General features: G+C 53.5%; 8 protein-coding genes across 8 annotated transcripts; 6 read left to right on the plus strand and 2 right to left on the minus strand.

Annotated features, from left to right (window-relative positions):
• Positions 1 to 1,409: 1,409 nt before the first annotated feature.
• On the plus strand, positions 1,410 to 2,896 carry PFLUO_LOCUS356 (uncharacterized protein; the record flags this gene model as incomplete). Its single annotated transcript, XM_073780833.1, has 5 exons — positions 1,410 to 1,412; positions 1,468 to 1,672; positions 1,731 to 2,195; positions 2,247 to 2,432; positions 2,487 to 2,896. 5 exons carry the CDS (start codon positions 1,410 to 1,412, stop codon positions 2,894 to 2,896), a joined length of 1,269 nt encoding a protein of 422 aa, XP_073634454.1.
• Positions 2,897 to 3,252: 356 nt separating this feature from the next.
• On the plus strand, positions 3,253 to 4,896 carry PFLUO_LOCUS357 (uncharacterized protein; the record flags this gene model as incomplete). The annotated part of the gene is made up of 1 exon (XM_073780844.1): positions 3,253 to 4,896. The coding sequence occupies one exon, from the start codon at positions 3,253 to 3,255 to the stop codon at positions 4,894 to 4,896; it is 1,644 nt and encodes a 547-aa protein (XP_073634455.1).
• Positions 4,897 to 5,409: 513 nt separating this feature from the next.
• Positions 5,410 to 7,162, plus strand: PFLUO_LOCUS358 (LETM1 domain-containing protein ylh47; the record flags this gene model as incomplete). The annotated part of the gene is made up of 3 exons (XM_073780855.1): positions 5,410 to 5,476; positions 5,536 to 6,053; positions 6,107 to 7,162. The coding sequence occupies 3 exons, from the start codon at positions 5,410 to 5,412 to the stop codon at positions 7,160 to 7,162; spliced, it is 1,641 nt and encodes a 546-aa protein (XP_073634456.1).
• Positions 7,163 to 7,542: 380 nt separating this feature from the next.
• Positions 7,543 to 9,109, plus strand: PFLUO_LOCUS359 (8-oxo-dGTP diphosphatase; the record flags this gene model as incomplete). The annotated part of the gene is made up of 5 exons (XM_073780866.1): positions 7,543 to 7,569; positions 7,830 to 7,986; positions 8,098 to 8,124; positions 8,234 to 8,611; positions 8,820 to 9,109. 5 exons carry the CDS (start codon positions 7,543 to 7,545, stop codon positions 9,107 to 9,109), a joined length of 879 nt encoding a protein of 292 aa, XP_073634457.1.
• Positions 9,110 to 9,566: 457 nt separating this feature from the next.
• PFLUO_LOCUS360 (uncharacterized protein) lies at positions 9,567 to 10,904 on the plus strand (the record flags this gene model as incomplete). The annotated part of the gene is made up of 1 exon (XM_073780877.1): positions 9,567 to 10,904. One exon carries the CDS (start codon positions 9,567 to 9,569, stop codon positions 10,902 to 10,904), a length of 1,338 nt encoding a protein of 445 aa, XP_073634458.1.
• Positions 10,905 to 12,345: 1,441 nt separating this feature from the next.
• On the minus strand, positions 12,346 to 14,131 carry PFLUO_LOCUS361 (uncharacterized protein; the record flags this gene model as incomplete). The annotated part of the gene is made up of 4 exons (XM_073780889.1): positions 12,346 to 13,141; positions 13,198 to 13,722; positions 13,791 to 13,890; positions 13,960 to 14,131. 4 exons carry the CDS (start codon positions 14,129 to 14,131, stop codon positions 12,346 to 12,348), a joined length of 1,593 nt encoding a protein of 530 aa, XP_073634459.1.
• Positions 14,132 to 16,388: 2,257 nt separating this feature from the next.
• Positions 16,389 to 17,660, minus strand: PFLUO_LOCUS362 (uncharacterized protein; the record flags this gene model as incomplete). The annotated part of the gene is made up of 4 exons (XM_073780900.1): positions 16,389 to 16,726; positions 16,783 to 16,983; positions 17,037 to 17,190; positions 17,241 to 17,660. 4 exons carry the CDS (start codon positions 17,658 to 17,660, stop codon positions 16,389 to 16,391), a joined length of 1,113 nt encoding a protein of 370 aa, XP_073634460.1.
• Positions 17,661 to 19,091: 1,431 nt separating this feature from the next.
• On the plus strand, positions 19,092 to 20,778 carry PFLUO_LOCUS363 (uncharacterized protein; the record flags this gene model as incomplete). Its single annotated transcript, XM_073780911.1, has 2 exons — positions 19,092 to 19,286; positions 19,363 to 20,778. The coding sequence occupies 2 exons, from the start codon at positions 19,092 to 19,094 to the stop codon at positions 20,776 to 20,778; spliced, it is 1,611 nt and encodes a 536-aa protein (XP_073634461.1).
• Between the last annotated feature and the right edge of the window lie 212 nt (positions 20,779 to 20,990).

Genomic DNA, 20,990 nt, shown 5'->3' on the forward strand with positions numbered 1-20,990 from the left:
AACCCCTGGTGATGGGACGTATATGGTGTGACAAAGGCACCTTGTCCAGCATGATGTCGATTCCAGTTCGGTGGAGGCACCCTCCAGCAGGCCGGTGACACGACGGCACTACCGTGAGCTTGGATAAGCTCAAGATTCGTCGATCGTCTCGGTACTGAGTTCTCGAATTAGTGTTTAGGGGCCTTTTTGCCGTCAGATGATGAGCCGAGTCGATGCCGTTTGGGCCCCTTTTCCGCGGAAGCTACGCATGTCGCCATCACGAATGGGATGGGCTTGTAGCCTGGAAGAGGAAGATCCGTGCACAGAATCTCGGCTGGGACCGAGCGCTGCGCACCATCGGAAAGATTCTTGGTCTAGGCCGAAGAGTTCTGCACGCCGATAGGAAGGGACAGATGGTGACGTTTAGTCAGTGGTCTGTCAGCCTCTTTTTGTCCCCTGGCCTGCAGTGGATAGCCTCAGAGGCGTCTTGCCCTATTTCCCTTTTGTCACGAGTCGTGGCTGAGGATGTGCAGGAGATCGGGGATCGGACATGGTGATTGGAAAGACGAAGCTAACCTGGTTCTGCAATTGGCCGATCTCTCGATCGGAAACATCAAGCGTGAAGCAGCTCTCCGATATTGACTGGGATCCGAGTTGAACGGACTGCGATGGTATATACTGGGACACAGGCCTTCGAATAATAGTTAATAACCTCCCCAAGACCGCGGCAAACATTTCCACAAATGCGAACCAAGCCCTGGCAGTGGCTGGTGGGCCGTCCAAGCGCTAGATCGCCGTCTGTCAGTACCAATTCGGGCGAGAATCTCGGGTTCCCCGGCTTGGAACCATGGATCCGATTGAAACCATGTCCAGCCCTATTTTAGAGATGTCAAGTCACCTCTTTTATCTGCTAGAGGGGGAAAGGAGTGTGCGCTATTGACGATCCGATCGCAGGATACAAGACAAGAAGGAGAGGGCCAAGAGATGATGGCGGAGTGCGGCGGAAGTATTATGCGTCCTAATTGCCACAGTCCTCTCAGCGCTGCAGGAGGTTGTTTCCTTGCATAAGCGCTAATAGGGCGGACTCGTACTTCCAGGGAACACCGATGTCGTAGAGAGATCTGCTCCCCTCTTAGTCACTCTGTATATAATTACCTCGTAATCCCCCAATGGTGCCGGATGTATTTCTTATATGACATGTCTTTCTAGCCATCGACTCCATATTGGGCCCAGCCAACGTCAGGAGAGGCACACTATAAGTCCACCTAGCTCGCTGACGGGCGCCTTGTGTTTCCTTCCCCGTCACTCTCTACTCATAGACCGCCGAGGGCCAGTTTTAATATATCTACCATCATCTTTCTGATATGGACCCAGCACACATGATGACGCCGGGATTTGGGCGAAGGTTCTCTGAGCCCAGACCAAACAACATGGTAACCACAGCTCCCTGTTGGCTGGTGAAACCATCCACTGACGGCGCATTGATAGCCTGGTTCCCCCAAACAGCCGTCGGGTGTCGAATTTCCACATCCGCACTTTGCCCTGCTCTACGTTGACCACCACGGCAAAGTGCAGATGGAGGCCTCTCCTTCAATAGCAGGCTGCGGTGGCGCCATCTTTACACCGAACGTCACGGGCAAATTCATGGAAATGACAACTCCAGTGGAACAACCTAAACCACAATTCAGCGCAGGTAAGCAAAACACCAATTACTTAGCATGAAGACCACAGACTCACTCCATGCCTCAAAGAACCAGTTACTCCTGTCACCCAATCCCCATGGGGTGTACCACCCGTTCCTACTGGATGGCAACAACAAGGGCCACCACCCACTGAACTGATTCCCTGCGAGTGGCAATCCGCCCAACACCGACGAAAGCGACGAGACGTCAAGCGACCTGGAATGACAAAACCGAGACCCAAGTCTCATTCCCCCCCGCCAACCCCGCCGGGTCGGACTATCCTTCGAATTGGCCATCGTGACCTGATGCGCCGGTATTATGAGAAAGCATTTGAGGATTTCCAGCAGCTCAACTGTCGGGCAATCGCCAAATCGTATATCAAGCTTGTGGAGCCTCGCAAACAGGTGCATTTTCCGTACAATGGACGCAGGGTGATCTCGGGCGCCACGCAACGCGTTGACCCCGAGCTCACCAAGCCCGGCTGGTGGCCTGCTGGGGTTCCTCACCGCGAGCCGGATCATCTGCTCAAGCGAGGTCGGTCATGTCCCCCTGTCAATCGATCATCCATTCTGACCTCCGTAATAGATCGCCTCCGGCTTCTGGTCCATATCCTATGTGAGCTCAGGGACCGTCACGGGGTCACGGCGGAGAAACTGCGCGAAGCCGGGCAGGATGTGCGACGCCAGATCACGCCGGCCAATCGACTGGAGGTACTAGACGAAATCTACTTTGTCCGTCAGATGGAAGAGCAATTTCTAGACGGAGAGATTGGTATGCTTCTTCCCTCAACCCCCAACAGACCAGCAAAAGTAACGGGAGTATTAGAAGGTGATACACTGGTACAAGTAGCCCAGACCCATCTGCCCGAGGCCGCCCACCTGGACGCCCCGGACCTACCATCGCATACAGTGGTGGCAAAGATCGAGGACGACGCGCATGACTATCACCACCGTCAGAGCAGTGTGTTGGAAGGGGGCAGCAGCCCGTTGCAAAGGAAAACCGGTCAGAGAGTTCTTCCTCTCTCGCCAGCGACAAGTCCGTGCAGTCCCCATAGCCCGCCCGCGGGCAGCTATGGGGCGTATCCCGTGGCCATGTCACAACAGTCTCCCCGGTGCATGCCGGACGCCGACCCGGGCTATATGACGGGATACTATGGACCGTTTGTAGGCATCGAGAAGAATCCCGCACCGGAGTTGTGGCAACCCCCGGGGCATGTAACGCACTATGGATATTGAGTCAGTCAAAACATTGTTTAGTTGTCAGCCAATATACGATTTGCCCGTTGTAATCCGTTGTCCCTTCGTTGTCCCTTCGTTGTCCATTGGCTGTCCAAGTATAGCCCTGGGCTCTGATTGGCCACCGCGCTCCAGCCAACCACCAGGCGCGGGCGAAGCACACCTCGCCGCCTCAACACCTCAACCACCACCACTGTTGCTCTTCACACCTTCCGCTTGCGTTATTTGGTCTTCACTAAGCGTGTGACCCACGGTCATCAGGTATATTTTGCCCCTCATCCCCCCTCCCTCTCTCCTTCCCCATCTTGAACTCCCGTCTTTCAAGCCAAACCAGCTCCTTTCACCGCGGCTGCAACATGGGCATGCTAACTTTTGGACGCTTTCTCAGTCGGCCCTATCCTCACTATAAGGACGGCCCGACCATCTTCTCCTTCCAGCAGAAGTTTTTGATGGAAGACGCGGGCTCCCGACAACGCAAAATGTCCGATCCCACCGCCCCCATCAACCCCGTGTCGCTGGCTTCGACGCCCGACGAGCGAGACGCGCCGTTTGATACCGATGAATACGACCACGACTACTTCTACTCGCCGGTCGCGTCGCCAGACAGGCTGTCGCGAAAGGGCTCCTTCAACAGCAACAGCAGCTCCTACCAGGAGGACTGGGAGACGTTTCCGCCCCTGGACAAGCTGACCATATTCGACTTGCTCGACAATATCCAGCTATCGCAACGCTTGGAGAGATGGCAGGAAGCCATCAACGCCCAGAAAGAGAGAGTGCGGAAACAGCGCGAGAAGCTCAAGTCGACCTCGATGAATGCCAAAGACCGCGTCGTGGAGGAATTCAAGCGACGCGCCCCAACGGCGGATGAGCAGCTCAAAATGTACCGTCGTCGCATGAAGGGTGGCGTGGACCGGCTAGGCAAACAGTGGAACAAGGACGTCACGGTGACGCTGCGCGAGAAGGTGTCGTTTATTGCCGGTGTGCTGAACATCTTCATCAGCGGCTACTTGATCGGTGCCTGCCCGCAATACTTTTACATCTGGTTCAGTGCTCAGCTGGTCTATTTCATGCCAATCCGGTATTACACCTACCACAAGAAGGGCTATCACTACTTCCTGGCCGACCTGTGTTACTTTGTCAACCTGCTCTGCATGCTCAGCCTCTGGGTCTTCCCCAGGTCGAAGCGGCTCTTCATCAGCACCTTCTGCCTGACATTTGGCAACAACGCCGTGGCCATCGCCATGTGGCGCAATTCGATGGTCTTCCACAGCATGGACAAAGTGGTTAGTCTTTTCATCCACATCATGCCGCCGGTCACTCTGCACTGCATCGTCCACATGACGCCGGCCGAGATGCTCAAGGAACGATTTCCCGCGGTGTATGCCATCAAGTTCAGCCAGCCTGGCGACCGGGGGCACTACTCCCTCGGGGCCATGATGATCTGGGCGACCGTTCCGTACATCATCTGGCAGTTGATGTACCATGTCATGATCACGGTGCGTCGCGCAGACAAGATCCGGGAGGGGCGTCCGACGAGTTTCACCTGGCTGCGCAAATCATACTCCAAGGCGTGGATCGGGCGGTTTGTGCTGAGCCTTCCCGACCCACTGCAGGAGATAGCCTTCATGCTGATCCAGTACTCGTATGCTCTGTCCACGATGATCCCCTGCCCACTCTGGTTCTGGTACCGGTGGGCGAGCGGCATCTTCATCACCGCCTTGTTCGTCTGGAGCATCCACAACGGTGCCACCTACTACATCGATGTCTTTGGCAAGCGCTTCCAGAAGGAACTGGAGCAGCTAAAGCATGACGTTGCGCGCTGGCAAAGCTCGCCGGAGGGGGTGGCGAGTCCGTTGATTCTCCCGGAAAATGGCTCGTTCACCGACCTCAGCAGTCTCAGGACGGCCAGTCTCGACCGGATTCCTCTCTTGGATGCCAATGTGAACGCCTCCTCGACGGGCGCTCAGACCGGCAAGGACTCTGCTCGAGAGAGGAACTAGAGGCGTGAACTTTTGTTTTCAAATTCCCACTTATGATACCCCTCGCATACGTGCTTTCGTGCCTCTTATGTTTGTCCGGATATCTGTTCGGCTTCTGTCTGGTCCAGCGTTTTGTTCTATATTTGATTTGCCTACTGGCCCTATAATCTCTAGAATGACAAGAAGATGAAATTTCACCAGAATATTAAATACAAACGTAGATCTTCCTCGATCATCGATATTGGAGTTGCAATTAACGCTACGGTACAAAATGTTTATCAGATTGTCCGAGAATCGAGCAAATCTGACAAACCATCCGCATGCGGTCACGTGCCGTGCAAGAATGATGACCTCTGCCCGCATCAATGCCCAATCTTGCCTTTCATCAAAATTTTGGGACTGCATATCCATTGTCATCGTTATCGATTCTATTTGTATTTACTCCCTTGCCGCCAGTTGTTGCGCTTCCGGCTCCTCCGCCCATTGTCTTGGACATTCTCGCTTTCTCTCTCCCTCCCCAAAACAATTCCGCAAATGTCCGCCACGATGAGATCGGCCCGACTGGTGCGCAACACCGCTGCGCTGCGACCAGGTCTGAGCGGTAAGGCTTTCCATTACTTTCATACCAAAGAAACCAACTGATTTTGGTTCTTGTTGCAGCCCGCACCCGTCTGGCCAGCGCATTGAGTCCGGCCTCCGTGGCTGCGACGAACCACATCTTTTGGAACGGGCGCGGCATGCCATCGCAAGTGACCGCTCTCGCCATTCTCGTTCCTCAGCAGCGAGGATACGCGACCGAACCGTCTACATCCAACTCCTCGTCTCAGTCCTACCCTCCCCCCGGATTCAACGCAGAGCAAGCGAAGAAGCCGCTCCCTCAAAACACCAACCTGCCCTCCAAAGAAACCACCCAAACAGATATCGCCAAGACGGCAGATGCTTCTCAGGATAAAGCACAATCCCGCGAAGTAGCGACCAAGGCCACGACGGCGGAGCAGAAGAAGGCGGCGGAGGGAAAGAAGGAGACCAAGAATCTGACTATTGGACAAAAAATCAAGAAGGAGGTTCAGCACTACTGGGATGGCACCAAGCTGTTGTCGACAGAGGTCAAGATCAGTTTGCGACTGGCATTGAAGATGGCCGCGGGATATGAGCTTAGCCGCAGGGAGCACCGTCAGGTTCGTTCAGAATATCAAGTGCATGACGATGTCAAAAGTTAACATTGCAACAGCTTCAACGTACGGTGAAAGATCTGGGTCGGCTCGTTCCGTTTTCCGTCTTCCTCATTGTTCCGTTCGCAGAGCTGCTGCTCCCCGTTGCCCTGAAGCTTTTCCCCAACCTGCTTCCCAGCACTTACGAAGGCCAGAAGTCCCGTGAGACCAAGGCACTGAACCTCAGTTCGACGCGCAAGGAGGTTTCCGGTTTCCTGCGCAACACACTGCGCGAAACTGGCTTGCCCGTGACCGCCGCCACAGTCAAGAACGAGGAATTTGCAGACTTCTTCCGCAAGATCCGCGCAACGGGCGAATCACCATCTACCGAGGATGTCATCCGGGTCTGCAAGATCTTCAAGGATGACCTGACTCTGGACAACTTGTCTCGGCCGCAGCTAGTGGGCATCTGCCGGTACATGAACCTGAACTCGTTCGGCACCGACGCCATGCTCCGGTACAACATCCGGCACCGCATGCGCCAGATCAAGCGGGACGACCGTGCGATCAACTATGAAGGGGTCGACTCGCTCTCCGTGCCTGAGTTGCAAATGGCCAGCGCCTCTCGTGGCATCCGTACCCACGGTGTCTCCCCCGCGCGTCTGCGCGAGGACCTCACGATGTGGCTGGACCTGCGTCTGAACCAGGGTGTTCCGTCTACTCTTTTGGTCTTGAGTAACGCGTACATGTACACGCAGGGCGGCAAGGAGTCCGAGATGGCGTCGCAGATTGACGCTCTCAAGGCGGTGCTGTCCAGCATTCCCGAGGAGCTGTTCCACGAGATCGAGCTCGAGGTGCACAATGCCGAGGGTGCGGCGACCAACAAGCAGCGCCTGGAGGTCCTCAGGGAGCAGGAGGAGCTGATTGAGGAGGAGAACGAGCAGAACAACGAGAACGAAGGCAAGGCGGCCCCCAAGGACATCGAGGATATCGACGACAAGGAGGAGGCCAAGGTTGAGGCCTCTTCGGAAAGTAGCGAGAAGCAGTCGGCTGAGGCCACCGAGGCCCTGTCGGAGGGTGAGAAGGTCGACCAGACCGAGTCCACCGCGCCCAAGGAGGACAAAAGTCGCCCGTAAGGACTTACTTTTGGGGGTTCTTGTCATGCCATGTATAGATTGCTGTCCCTTTGTTTCATTTCTTGATCTGTGTTACCTCCTGCTTTTGTCGATAGACCACTTTTTCTCCATGTTTCCCCTGCATTTACCCCTGCCCCCTCGCTCCTTTGGCACATTCATTTCCTTTTTCTTCTGTCGGACAATCTCACACTGTATGTACCATAACATGAATCCATCAAACATCGACCATTATGTCATCACGTGGCCTATAGTTAACTACCTCGGCCACTCTCGGGAATCGGTGCGAGAATTCCAATCCAACGGCCCAAACCATGCGAAGGCCGCTTCTTCAATCCGTCCGCAGTCTTTCCAGTTCCAGTTATTTCAAATCCCTAACGAGCATGGCACCGCTTAATCCCGCCGCCCAGGTGTGTACGACCCTCGCTTTGGCTCTCTGTATCAACCCGTCCGCGTGGCTTCAGCCATGCCGTCCTTCGCTTCCATCTCATTTTCTGAACTGTCGCATTTTTCTGTATCCCGGGTTGGGTGGTCTTGTCTCTATTGACTGCAAATTCCGGAGACTTGAGCCAGCCGTGGATGGCCATCCCCCTTGGTCATCCGACCAAACCCCCTTCTCACCCATGTCTCTCCACCAACCCGGCCCAGGGCTAATGATACCGCGGCACAGGAAGCCATCCACCGGCTACGAAACTATGTTCCTCCGCCAACAGCATACGACACCGTCCCGCTGACCCGGCGTGCGGCGGTGCTTCTGCTGCTCTATGCCGACTCGCAAGGCGACCTGCGGATCGTGATTACCATCCGGGCCAAGACACTCAGATCATGTAGGTACCTTCCCAAAACAGAAAGAACAACAAGAAAAAAATCCCAGCCCTGTTTTCAGGTCTGCGCAGCCGACGCTGCACGACATGCGCCGCTAGGCTAACCCTCATCAGATGCAGGAGATGCCGCTCTACCGGGAGGTAAGTTTGCGCCAGGGGCTTGCTTGCCTTTCTTGCCGGACCGTAGACAACATTCCGTAAAGACAAAAAAAACCCCCCAAATAAATATTAATGTATCAATTGAGTCTAGGCCGAGCAGACACGCTCGCCGAGACGCCGTTCCAGACCGCACGCCGCGAAGCATGGGAGGAGATCGGCTTGCCTAACATCGACTCCCCGTTACCAGGGCCGTTCGCCGTGGAGCACCTCTGCGAGATGCCGGCCAATCTTGCCAAAACGGAGCTGGTGGTGCGGCCGTGCATCGCGCTGCTTCACGCCCACGACGAACGCACGGGCGAGTCTGCCGATCCGGAGGTGTCGCTGATTCCCAAGCTCGATGCGCGCGAGGTCGCTGCGGTGTTTACGGCGCCCTTTCAACAGTTTCTGGCGATGCGTGATGAAAGCCTTGCTCATCCGCCGGATTGGTATCGGGGGTCGTGGAGCTCGTGGCATAGTTCTAATTGGCGCAGTAAGTCAATCCAGCATCCCTCCCCGATCATCTATCACTGTCAATCCCATGCGAGTGAGAAGTATGTAGGCAGACCCACTCGGGCTTGCCAGGGATGTCTGTTTATTTTCTGGGTTTTCTTTTTTTTTGTTTTTTTTAAGGCTCCGGGGAGACTTTGCCGATCCTTGGGTTTCTTTCTTTACATCCATCCCTGGCTAATAATATTTAGTGCATCAGTTCTTTGTTCGCCCAAATCGGACAGCTGAAGTTCGGCCACGCCGCGGGAAGAATGTGGACGATCACATCGAATACTATCGAGTGTTCGGGATGACCGCCCGAATCATTGTTGACGCGGCACGACTCGCGTTCAACGCCGAACCCCAGTTCGAGCACAATAGTCACTTTGGCGACGAGGCGATGATCGACCGGCTCCGACGACTGGGCAAGCTAACGGCGGTCCGGACGGCGTCGGACGAACTCACGCGGGAGACGATGGAGAAGGCAGCCAAACTAAGCTGAGCCATGTATGTACCTGCAAGGGTGAGTTCGGGGGACTAGTGAATCGGGCCAAAGGTAACGAATAATACGAATACAATACTGCCCCAAACCATCCCTTGCCGTATGGACTGTCCGTGCACCCGATGACGCTGGATCGGCATGTCGGATCGCCTGATGAACCTATTTGATCGCTGTCTTTCCCCCTCTTTGTGCGTCGGCGAGAGTATCTAAGTTTCTTTGTATCGCGGAGGGCGGTCTTTTAATATCCTCTGCCGCTATAAATATCTACTCGCCCCGCAGCGTCTCTATCATGCCTGACCGGACATCATCCACCTTCTCTGTCCGAATGGCACCACCACCACCACCTGTACGACCCTCTCGCTCACTCGAGGGCATGGAGAAGGTCATCCCTCCAACAATGAAAAATCCCTTCTCACCCTTCCACTCCGAACTCTTCCTCAACAAACCACTCCCCGCCATGCCACTGCTGCCCGACCAGACGGCAGAGCAGCTCGCCGAGGGCGCCTTTTGGAGCGACTCGAGCGACGACAGCGAGACCGAATCCACCGTCGACAGTAGCGGCGAACCCAGCGAGCCGCGCCATTCCACCGAGTTGTATCCCATCCTCATCAGTTCCGGATCCAACGACTTTGTGGACTTGGTCGATCACCCGGCTCCGTCATCTACTTCCGCCGATCATCTAGGCCCGCTCGATCACCAGTCGGCTCCACGCTTCCTCACCCCCGAGTCTCGAGCAGACTCCGCCGACTCGGACAGTTCATTCATCCTGCAAGCACGCTCCATCTCCGAAGTCCAGTACGGTCGCCCCGCGCACTGGCCGCAGCGCAATCACAATGGCTCCAGCCACTACTTCCGTGAGAAGAAATGGGATTTCTTCCCGGAGTTGGCCGACCCCTCGTCAGCCGCTCAGCTGAACGGGCGTGGCACGCCGAGCTTACGGAACGGCAAATCGGGCAAAAAGGACGGTCGGCTGATTTCCCTCGACTTGAGCAAGGGAGGTCGCCATCGCTGGAAATCGCTCGATTCCCGTGCCCTGGGTGGTATGCGCGACTCCATCAAGACTTACGTCAATCGGACTTTGTCCAAGGGTTCGGCGGAGGATGCTGGCAGGCAGCGGCCACCAGTATCATCGCCATTACCATCACCGACGCGACCCACGACCGCGCCCTTGGCGGGCTCACCATTCCCCGAGGACTCGTCGCCTCGCCAGTCGGATGACGGGGGCGAACTACTCAGCAACAAAGTCTTTGCGCCCCAGGATTCTGGCGTTGAACTACGAACCATGTCGGTGTCGACCCAATCCAGCGTCGACAGCGACCTAGTAGTGAGCCCGAAGACCAATACACCGCCGCGACAGAAACAGCTAGCTGTTCCGCTATCGCCGTACCAGAAATACGGGGCCACCGTCTGGGAGAAGGAGACGCCCAAGTCAGCCAAGAAACGCTCCGTTCGCTTCCCGCAATACGCGACCAAAACCGCTTCTCCCACCACCTCCCATAATCACCGCACCTCCGTGTCTACCACGCGGGCTTCGGTGTCGAGCCGCAAGATATCCGGGTCATCTGCCACCCACCATCCCAACGGGCCGTTGTCACCCCCGCAGCGAATGCAACACCAGGGGAACCCGCGGGGCGCCACCCGAACTCTCCAGGACGGGAAGAGCCATCTGCTCGTCGCAACTCGGCGGATCATCCAGTCCAAGGAGGATCGCCGACGCGAACAACTCAAGGCCCAGATTAAACACTTTGGGCCTCTCGGTTCCCACGGCTACAACACGGTGAACCAGTGGACCTAATCCACTCGACTCACGCACGACTCCTACGATGTATTTCATTTTTGTTCTGTTCTTCTAGCGCTGTGTGTTCGTACGACTGACTCCGATTACCCCTCTCTTTTGCCTTTCTCTTAATTAGCGTGATGTGATGGGATCTTTTCGACTCCCTTGTTTGGTTTTCCTTGCGTGGCATAATTACGCTGGTGGCATTTGACATAGACCTGCGGGCATCCCTTTGTGTTTCCTTATTTAGCAGCCGGCCGGAACTCTATGTACAGCTGGGATGAGAGAGAGAATATAATCCAACCATGATTTTTGAGTTTCCACTATTTGCTGCATTGCTTACTTGGATGTTCGCCGTTGGCCAGACCCGTTGCACAGACGACGAGACTGCAGGTCCTGTCGTTTGCTCTGTCATATGGTCTCCGTGTAACTGGCCCATGTCAAGCGGTGTCGCCCACCACGTTGGCAACACCCAATGCCTTGCGTCAAGCTTAAACCATCGGGGCCTTGCAGCACAGGGCAGGATCGACACATCCGATCTTCACTAACAGCGACGATGGCCCCATCGCCGCTGTCGATCCCTACCCGGACCCCATCCGCAGCAGTTGCGCTAGCCCCAGTAGGCATAAGCACGTACAGCACCCCCAGCCGAAGCAGAAGCAGAGGCCGAAGTGTCACGCCGGAGCCCCCTCCTCTCCGACATACTCCGGCACTGGCAGCTTGACCCGCGCGCATGTCTACTTACGCGAGCGATCTCCTGCACGCCCTCCTGCGAACGACCGTCCCATCGGAGAATTTCTTTAGCGATACCCTCGCCCTGCACAATGCACTATGTGAACTGCCTGCTCCCCTCCCCGCCACCACCAACAGCAGCAGCAGCAGCAGTAGCAGAACAGCAGCGGGCCAGGCTTTCTGACCCCATCATGATCATTCAAGCCCGCCGTCATGCCCACCAACCCCAATCCTCCCCATGGACCGTGACGTCTTTATTGCGAAGTAGGCGACGGGCGAAGATGCCTCTGCAGTGACGACGATGGCGGTTTATGTCTTGGGGCCGTAGTGGTGCCCACTCGGTATGTTTCGTTCCTTGTTTTTCTTCTGCAATACCGTTAATTACCGATGGCGGTTTTTTTTAAGTTTCTTGGTCAGGGCCAGAGGGGCCGATTCCTTGAACAGGATTTCCTTCAGTTCGCGTACAGCGCCAAGGATCTTTCCTGACAGAAGCCAAATGTTGGCTGCAGATGTGCGGTGTCGCGCTGTGGGTTTGTTACCCCGGAGAGTGAAGTTGTTACCCCGGAGAGTGGAGAATGGGCCAAGTCGATATGTCATTGATCGTGTGGATATTCCTCTCTTCGTCTTTGCTCCTCTTCAGTCCGACGACCATAATACTATTGTCTCCGTTCGATATATACAAGATCTCAACTGCTTTCGGCAATCTGAACCGACTCTACTCCTAAACCTAAAAGTTCAGAATGGCACCACTCGACCATGGTACCTCAATCTCCACCACGCCCTTCTGGCCAACAGGCACGGTCTCGCCAATGGTCACATTGTGCAAGCGCACGGGCTTCCCGTTGTTTAGCTCGTAGTTATACGACCATCCGTTCCAGGTGATGCCCGTAATGGCATCACTTCCGTTCGCCATAAGCCTCTGAACAGCCAACGTCTTGCCGTGGGCGTGCTCCGGAAGCTGGAAAGCATACTTGACCGAAGGACGCTGCGACGCCGCAGTCGATCCCGTGTAATTGTATTCTTGCATGTTGACGACGGCAAGGCGCGCCAGGTTGCCATTGACGTACGTCGCATAGGCAGACTCCGTATCCTGTTCGAGCGGCAGGTTGAGCACGCGGACTTGGTCGTTGTGGTTGGCATTCACCATCGCGGCCACCATGACGTTTCCATAGTACGGGGCTTTGGTGCCCTTGGTCGTTTTGTTAGTTTGCACGGGCTGCCACGACGCATACCGGTAGTCGGTCCCCTGATGCATGTGCGTGCGGTGGAGGCTCTGTGACGCGGAATACAGGTTGAAGTCAACGCCCCACAGCGCGGCGCCGAAGGAGTTGGATAGGCCGGGCTTGCCCTCGTTGTAGAGCGAGTTCATCTCGCCCAGGATGTACGGAATACCCCGGGCCAGGCCATCAGACTTGAGCTCCTGCGCCAGCGTGACGTGCTGATCGACGCTGTTCATAACCGATGTGTGGTTCATCAGTGTCTTCTGGAGCGTCACGCCGGGCTGGGTCGCGCCGCCCATATAGCTAGAAAAGGCACATCATGTTAGAAATATCCAGCCATCCCGGTGGCGTAAACTCACTTGTGCACCGAGTTCAAGCGAATGTTCTTGTCCGAGTCGAGCCCGTCGCGCCACGTCTTGACCGGGTCCAGGCTATTGTCAACGCCCGCAAAAGAAGGCGCGAGATAGGTGTACGCCGAGTCCGTCGCCATCTCCGGGCACGCATGCGCCATCTTCTGCTTGATAGCGCGCTCCTTGGTAAGCCAATTGTCCACATAGTCACTCTCGTTCCAATTTTTCGGCCGCGGGCTGAACACGCCAGAAGTTGAGAACAGATCGGGCTCGTTGCCCAGTTCCCAGTGCATCAGCTTGCCGTCCCCAAGGGCCTTGCATGCCAAGGGCACAGTGGCCAACAAGCTCTCCATTGCGGCAGTGGTATTCTTGGCCAGATTGAAGCCGTGGCTGAACTTGGTGTTGGGCCAGGTCGCGTACGACTCAAAGAATGATGGGCCAATGGATAGGAGGTACGGGTAGTCCGTGGATTTCGCGGGGACGATGGTGCCATTGGTCGACGTCTTCAAATTGGGGTCATAGAGGGCGAAGTCCCTATACAATGGATGGGCATGTCAGCAATGTATACCCGTCAGTTGATCCTGGTTTATGGTGGTTCATACTGGGTATTGCCGCCGACGCGAATGTACGGCTTGATGCCTTGGAGGCTGGCGAGATTGTCCAGTAAATTGTTGGAGAAGTCGTTCGGATTCGACTTGTTCCCTACATGAAACCAATCACAGTTTAGTATTTGTTTTCAACACCTGCTCTGGGGCACCCGGGCGTGTTTACCTGCGTAATCAGGGAAGAAGGCGAATTCAATTGAGAAGGAAACGAATGGCTGCAGGATACTGTCGCCGGCTTCCTGAGGCGCTTCCTTGGTAACAGCAATAGCAGACGAAGCATCCCTGCCAGTCGGCACGGCGGCCACTGCGGCAGCTCCAAGAAGGAGAGAGACGATCATTTTATGAGTGGGTGATTTTCAGGGGAAGGGGGTCTCTTTTCTTTTTTGACGACTGTAGCTGCTCAGAGCAGCTGCTCAGAGCAGCTGATTGGGGTTATATATTCGAGTCAATGCCGACACACCTGGTTGAGCTCACAATATGGTGGCCATTGTCGGCAAACGGCAATTGACGCGGCGTGCAAAGGTTCCAAAAGCGGCCCATTCCGCAGGCACTTTTCCCTGACGATCGTGAGCAAAGTCGAGCCCCCGCCGGAGCACAGACTGTAAATATGCGGGGACCACCCCCGGGGTTGCATCTTCGAGGTGACGATCGTCACCCCGTTGCTTGTTTTACCTAGGGTCGGCTATTGATCGCTGCACTGGCCGCATTTCTCCACAAATCAAGGGAAATAATCGGTCGATTGGTCCTGTAATGTAGTGACTGCGGATTCATCATTATTATATTAGCCTGAAATTAGATTTGCGGCGCCGGACACTGGGCAAATCATAGACATGACAATATGGCCAATATTATATGACATAATGCTCTCAGCCTGACCTTTGCCAGGTTTTTAAGCTATAGAAGTGAGCCATTCTAGGCAAACCAATCGCCACTTCTTCTCAGTTTGTTTCGGTCACCTGGGAATCCATTGACAAACAACGTTACTGGAATAGTATATGAACGGCCAAGAACGAGGTCTGTTACGAGGAGAAATCTTATCTGTGCACTGAACAAGCTGAACAAGCTCCATAGTGCAATATTGAAAGATACCTAGTGCGTTGTGATGGCGAAGACCCTTTGCAATCGTGTCTGGGATGGAGGTTGGTAGTGTATCCGATTCAATTCTAGTACCTGAAATGCCTATCGTGACTAGTCACTCTAGCGGCCTGGCAAATAAGACAACCGATCGAATGGTCATTTCTTCGTCATAAATGTTAAAACCATTTTACACACGGGTAGCATTCACTACCCTTCTACCCTTCTCCCTTCTCCAAAGGAATCTAGAATTTCAAACTTCATCCAGAAAAGAGGTCAGTCAATTACTGAGCCTCGAGCTCGCCTAATTATCATCCAAGCATATCGTTCCCAGACATGGTCAAAAATAGATTCAAACCTATGAAGACTAGCAAGTCGAAAGACTGGTTTTTAATCTGCAGGAGAGGTCGAGGCGACAAAATCACTTATACCATATTCAAAGATGTCATTGTTGCTGAATATGCTCTCCGAGAACTTGTTCAACGAGAGGCGATGATACAACAGCGAATTCACTCCGCACGAAAGGCGAAAATGATCGAATCGGACGGAAGACAGTCTGATATTGATAAGTGGGATGCGGAGCTAAAAGAGATTCGAGTGAAATATAGCCATCAGACGCGTGTACTCTACGAAGCTGAGTCACTGGTTCCTTCGCAACCGTTGAAACGGGACTATGATTCTTTAAGAAGAGATCCTCGGTGGTATATGCGGAAAGAGCTGGTTGAAGATTGTACCGATCAAGGTGGGTGTTGTAGCCGCAATTGTGGCTGTTGTGCGCAGCGCCATTCGCATTCCTACCAAAAAGGGATCGGTCACTGTACGGTGGAATGTTCTTGTTGCCTTGGCTTTCGTGGCTTTGAGTTATCCACAAAAGAAAAGGAAGATACAAGAAATGGTATTAGTAGGAGGCTTAAGAGTTGGAACCCCTGGTATTTGGTCAAGATGGCGGATGCCTTTTTCACGGAGCCATGAGCTAAAGTGGCAGTAGATCTTCGAGATGCCCTTCTCTTTTTGGATCGACGCAGTTTCTAGCTTTATATCAGGGGAGGTGGACCTATTCGCTATATGATGATTATGGAATGTCTCTTGATCAAATACATTAGGTTTGCACATGGGGTTCCAAAAGCCCGTCAAATACGGCATTCGGGATGATGCTGTCAAAAATGGCCCAAAGAATCAAGTAAAAGATATTGAGAATTGCGGGTATAAATCTTTTCATGTGACAATTATAAGCAAAGAAAGCTGAACCATCACATAGCTAATTCTCTTTCAGGTCATTTGGATCCAGATCTTGGAGGTGCTGCAATATCAAATCACTTTAAGTGAAAATGTAGAAGGCGCAGCGTTACTACCAATCGGCATCGCATCAATCAACGCATGCCCTTGTATGCCTAGTAGGAGGTACGGGAGAACTACTGGTGTGGTTGTTGTGGTTGTTTTTTTGAGAAGAAGCAACTCAGTAATTTGGGTATGCCTGCAAAGGGAAAGCTTAAAAGCGACTGAATTATCCTATCTAGGCATCTATTTACGATTATCAACCGAATAATCATCTCGTTTGCCGACGGTGACCGTCACCTGTGAGGTCAACACAATATTGCTCCTCTCCTTAGGGCTCGCCAAATTTTCCTGACTGCTTGAGGGACTATTCAACTCGTAGGCACCGGAGCTGTGAGATCTCAAGACCGAGAAGCGCGAAAGCGCGATGTCCTTGCCCCCTTGGATATGAGAGTTGTACGAAGGGAGCGCGTTGCCGGATGGCCGCTGGAAGCCGTACGAGCCGTAGTGATAGGATTGGACGGAGGGGGACAGGCGGGCTTTGATGATGCGATAGAGTCCGGGGCAGCAGCCGATCAGAACAGCTAAAAGTGAGTCACAAGTAAGTATATGAAGGATTTCGTCAGGTCAAGCAACATACCGATTGACGCCTCAATGGTTCCCCACAGCGCCAGCCATGCTGGCTTGGGCTGGCCATTGGAACTATTATCTCTCAATTGGATGACACGAATGGTGGCGATGACGATGCAAACCCAGCCGAGACAGAAGAGTCCGCTGATGCTCAGTTTCCGATTGCGTTTCATCTTCAGCTTCCAGATAAGACCGAGGGGCAGAACCATGACTAGACTCCGATGTTAACGATGACGATAGAGACAACCTGAGGGCATTTCATACTCGCAAAATCTGTGACGAGATCGACTGCATAGGAGTAATACAGGCTAATCACTGAGGCACGGTGGTCTCGCGCGGTGTCGCATTCGCCCGCAGTAAACCAGGCGTGGAAACTGGAGCATGAGAACCAGGATGACAGGATACAGCCGATCAAAAACTGCATCTTGTTAACGTGTTGATCCAAAATGGTGCTGGGAACAAACATACCAAGATACAGAACCCAAAGATTAGCCACCATGCAGTGATGTATGCCCTTCCACTCAGAAAACGCTTATACATCGATAGCAGCGAGAACTTGACCATCCACAAACACAGCCATAACGAGGATGTGGTGACAAAGAAGAAAATTTGAATCTGCAAAGTGTCGTGTTCAACTCCAGCGTACATGGGAATCAATCCGCTCTCGAGGGCAGCCAGTCGGAATATGACAGGCGTGATGATAATGTACAGAATGGCCAGCTCGAGGAAAAGTGCGTAGGCAATAAGAATCAGAAAGTCTTCTGCCTTGATATCCTTGACCTGGCGAATGGAGCCAGCGAGCCGCACAGCGACAACCAGCGAAGTGAACCCTATCAACACGTAGCCGGTGTCCTTAATCGCAGCCGGAGTGACACCTCCCGTCGACATAATGCATGAGAGTCTTGAAGACTACACAAGCCTGTTGTGAGGGCTTCAGGGTCGGATCATCTCGATTTACTATTCGTACGGGGGCGAAAGCGATCATATATTCGGGGTCCGGTAGCCCCAAACACCCACTCTCTGTCATAGAAAAATCTGCCTCGGAGCGAAGAAGACTAGGGCTTGATGATGGAGACAGGGGTTCTAGATGGTAATATGAAACGGGTACCTATTGGAAGGCCAAAGCAAGAGACCATGCAAAGACAAGGGTTTATTTGGGTTAGTAACAATGGCTTGTTCCAGATGTATTATCTTAGGTAGTAGTCAACGACCAAAGAGGGGATGATGCCCGCCTCATCTTCAAAAGGTTACTGTGGGACTAATTCCCTTTAAGGCTTAATGTTTTATTCGCTGAGAGAAGACAGGCGCAGGGGTAGACAAGTAGGGCACACCTTTTGAGGCCCTCCGACCGACCCTTGAAGGTGAGTGTTGCCTATACCCGGAACAAAAGACTGGTATGAATAATTGCTGCGTTTATTCCTTCGAAGATTAATCTATGGAACCGAATGTCAATTGACCCGCACATGGCTGGTTAGCCTTGGCCCGCCCGATCTGAGGAACCAACCAGAGCACTACTATGCTAGTGTCGGGCTCTTTTGCCTTCGGTTCCCGTGTTGGTCCCGCTGGCGCAGAAGCTAGTAGGGATAGGTAAGATAGCGGCCGGGTCAGCCACCGAGATACTGTAATAATGGATGACTTTCTTCATTAGGCCTAGCTAAAATATTCGGGTTGCTTCGACAAAACGTGCAGATGTAGACATCAGAACTAGTCTCATTGAGTCTATGATCGGCGTGTTTAGTGACTATCTAGATGATTATATGGAAAGGGCCAACGCTTTCGTACATCGTAAATCAAAGATAAATTCACTCTCTATGTTGGCCAGATAGTTCTGGGAAGCAAAGACACAAAAAATTCGTTAATTGCACATTTGTTGATTCGAGAAATCACTACTATAGATCTAGAACGCCATGCATGCAACGCAGCGCTCCCCAAATCGTTTAGCGTAACTGTTTGTCTCGGAATAGCGAACCGGGGTATATTTGGAACCGCATGTGTTGATGCATTGTTGGCTCGCTTAGAAGTCACAGGCTCGCTTAGAAATGACAGGGGGTTTAACCTAGCCCCCTCAACCCAGGACAATTGCGGTTAACTCCCTAAACTAAAATGCGGCGCAATGTCTTCGCGAGGTGGGATTTTTGCTCGGATCAAGCAGTGCCGTCTCCGCATCGTGTCCAGGGGCGAACACTGTGATTAGCTCCTTTAAACCCCCGAGCTCCGGGGAGATGTCAATTTAACAGCCTGTCTTCGTTCTTTTTTTTTCTTTTTAATTCTTGCAACTGAGAGTCGTCTTTCTGTTTGGTAGGATCTGTCATTGTCATAATGCGTTCCATGTGGCAGTTTCTAGGTGCTTTGATTGCGGCGAGTAGCTTGGGTCTCGCGCAAGCTAGCAGCAGCACATTGGAGACGGAAGAAGATGTTGCAACCGCATTGAAGAGCTACGGCGTCAACACGGCGGCCATCAATACGTTGCGCAGTGCAGGAAATAAGTCAACGGAAGTTGCATGTCAAACTGCGGTAAGTCCAGAGCGGCCTCGTGCAAGACCTCTAACATTGGTTGCAATACGATCTAATGCTCTATCGACATGTACAGTGCAGCAGCTTGAGTCACTTGTATGGCTCTCAAGTTCTGTCCCCAGACACTACGGCCTATAACAATTTCACTGGCGCGTTCTGGTCCGTCCAGCAAGAAGAGGTGCAGCCACGCTGTATTTTCAAGCCCTCGAAGAACACCGAGGTCTCCGCTGTCGTGCTAGTGTCCCGACTCACCCAGTGCCCATTCGCTGCGAAGAGTGGTGGCCATGCGGCCTTTGCTGGCGCATCCAGCAGCCCCGGTGGTATCACAATCTGGTTCACGGATATGAACGAGGTGACTCTTAATGCGGACAAGTCGGTGGCCTCAATCGGTCCCGGTAATGTCTGGGGTATGGTCTACGAGGCGCTCGCGCCCTATGGCCTAGCCGTTATCGGTGGTCGTGCTTCCAGCATCGGAGTCGGTGGATTCACCACTGGCGGCGGCATCTCCTTTTACTCCAACCTGTACGGATGGGCTATTGATAACGTTGAGAGCTATGAGGTTGTCACCGCTAGCGGCCACATCGTCACCGCCACTGAGAATAAATATTCCGATCTATACTGGGGTCTCCGGGGAGGCGGCAATAACCTCGGTCTCGTCACCAAGTTCAACCTCTACACCGTTCCGAGTCCGTTGATGTACGGTGACACGAGAGTATTCCTCGAGACGGAATTCGACCCGGTCATCAACGCCTTCGTCAATATCGTCCACGACGCCCCGAACGACGGCAATGCGCAGTACTACATTGCCTTCCTGAGCACGGGGGGAGTCAACATCGCCTCAGCGGAACTCACCTACGTGAAAAACGTAAGCAACCCCCCGATCTACCAACAGATCAAGTCCATCCCAGCGGTCTCGGACAACTCGACCGCCAGGACCCTCGTGCAGTACGCCGAGTATATCGACTCCGACAACCCGTACGGGCTGCGCGAGGTCTACTGGCCGATCTCCGCGTATCTCAACGAGGAGTTCGCCAAGTGGACAGTTGACTATTTCTTCTCGGTCCTCCCACAGGTCGCCAACGTGACAGGTGCTCAGCCAGTGCTGGTCTACCAGGCCGTGTCAGAGCCTATGCTGAAAAACATGACCAAATACGGAGGCAATGCGCTGGGTCTTGAGGCATCCAAGGGACCCGTACACTTGATGCACATTTCGTTCTGGTGGGATAATGCCTCGGACGACGACACGGTGTATAACTGGGTCGGCAGCTTCTGGGACACGGTCCTTGCCAAGGCGAAAGATATGGGCATCTACAATGAGTGGATCTACATGAACTACGCGAGTCAGTTCCAGAATGTCATTGCCGGCTACGGCGCGGAGAACAAGGCTCGCCTGCAGAAGATCGCCGCCAAGTACGACCCTCAGGGTGTCTGGCAGACTCTCCAGCCGGGATACTTCAAGTTGACGCATGCGCCAGTGGTTACCTCGCCCTGAGATGTCTGTGACGAGATGTTTCAATCAGAATAATCTCGAGCTAGCGTGTGCGACATGCCACTCGTGAACCAAAAGCAAACAGTGTGTTTACACTCTCGAAGATAAATGTATTCGCGGTAAATGGGTAGAGCAATAAATGAAAGCAAGCTCATAAATGGATCAAATTATGTTGATAGCCATGTTATTCCACACTCCTCCCGTAAACATAGCAC

Source organism: Penicillium psychrofluorescens (genome assembly GCF_964197705.1).
Source record: "Penicillium psychrofluorescens genome assembly, chromosome: 1".
Taxonomy (NCBI): Eukaryota; Fungi; Ascomycota; class Eurotiomycetes; order Eurotiales; family Aspergillaceae; genus Penicillium; species Penicillium psychrofluorescens.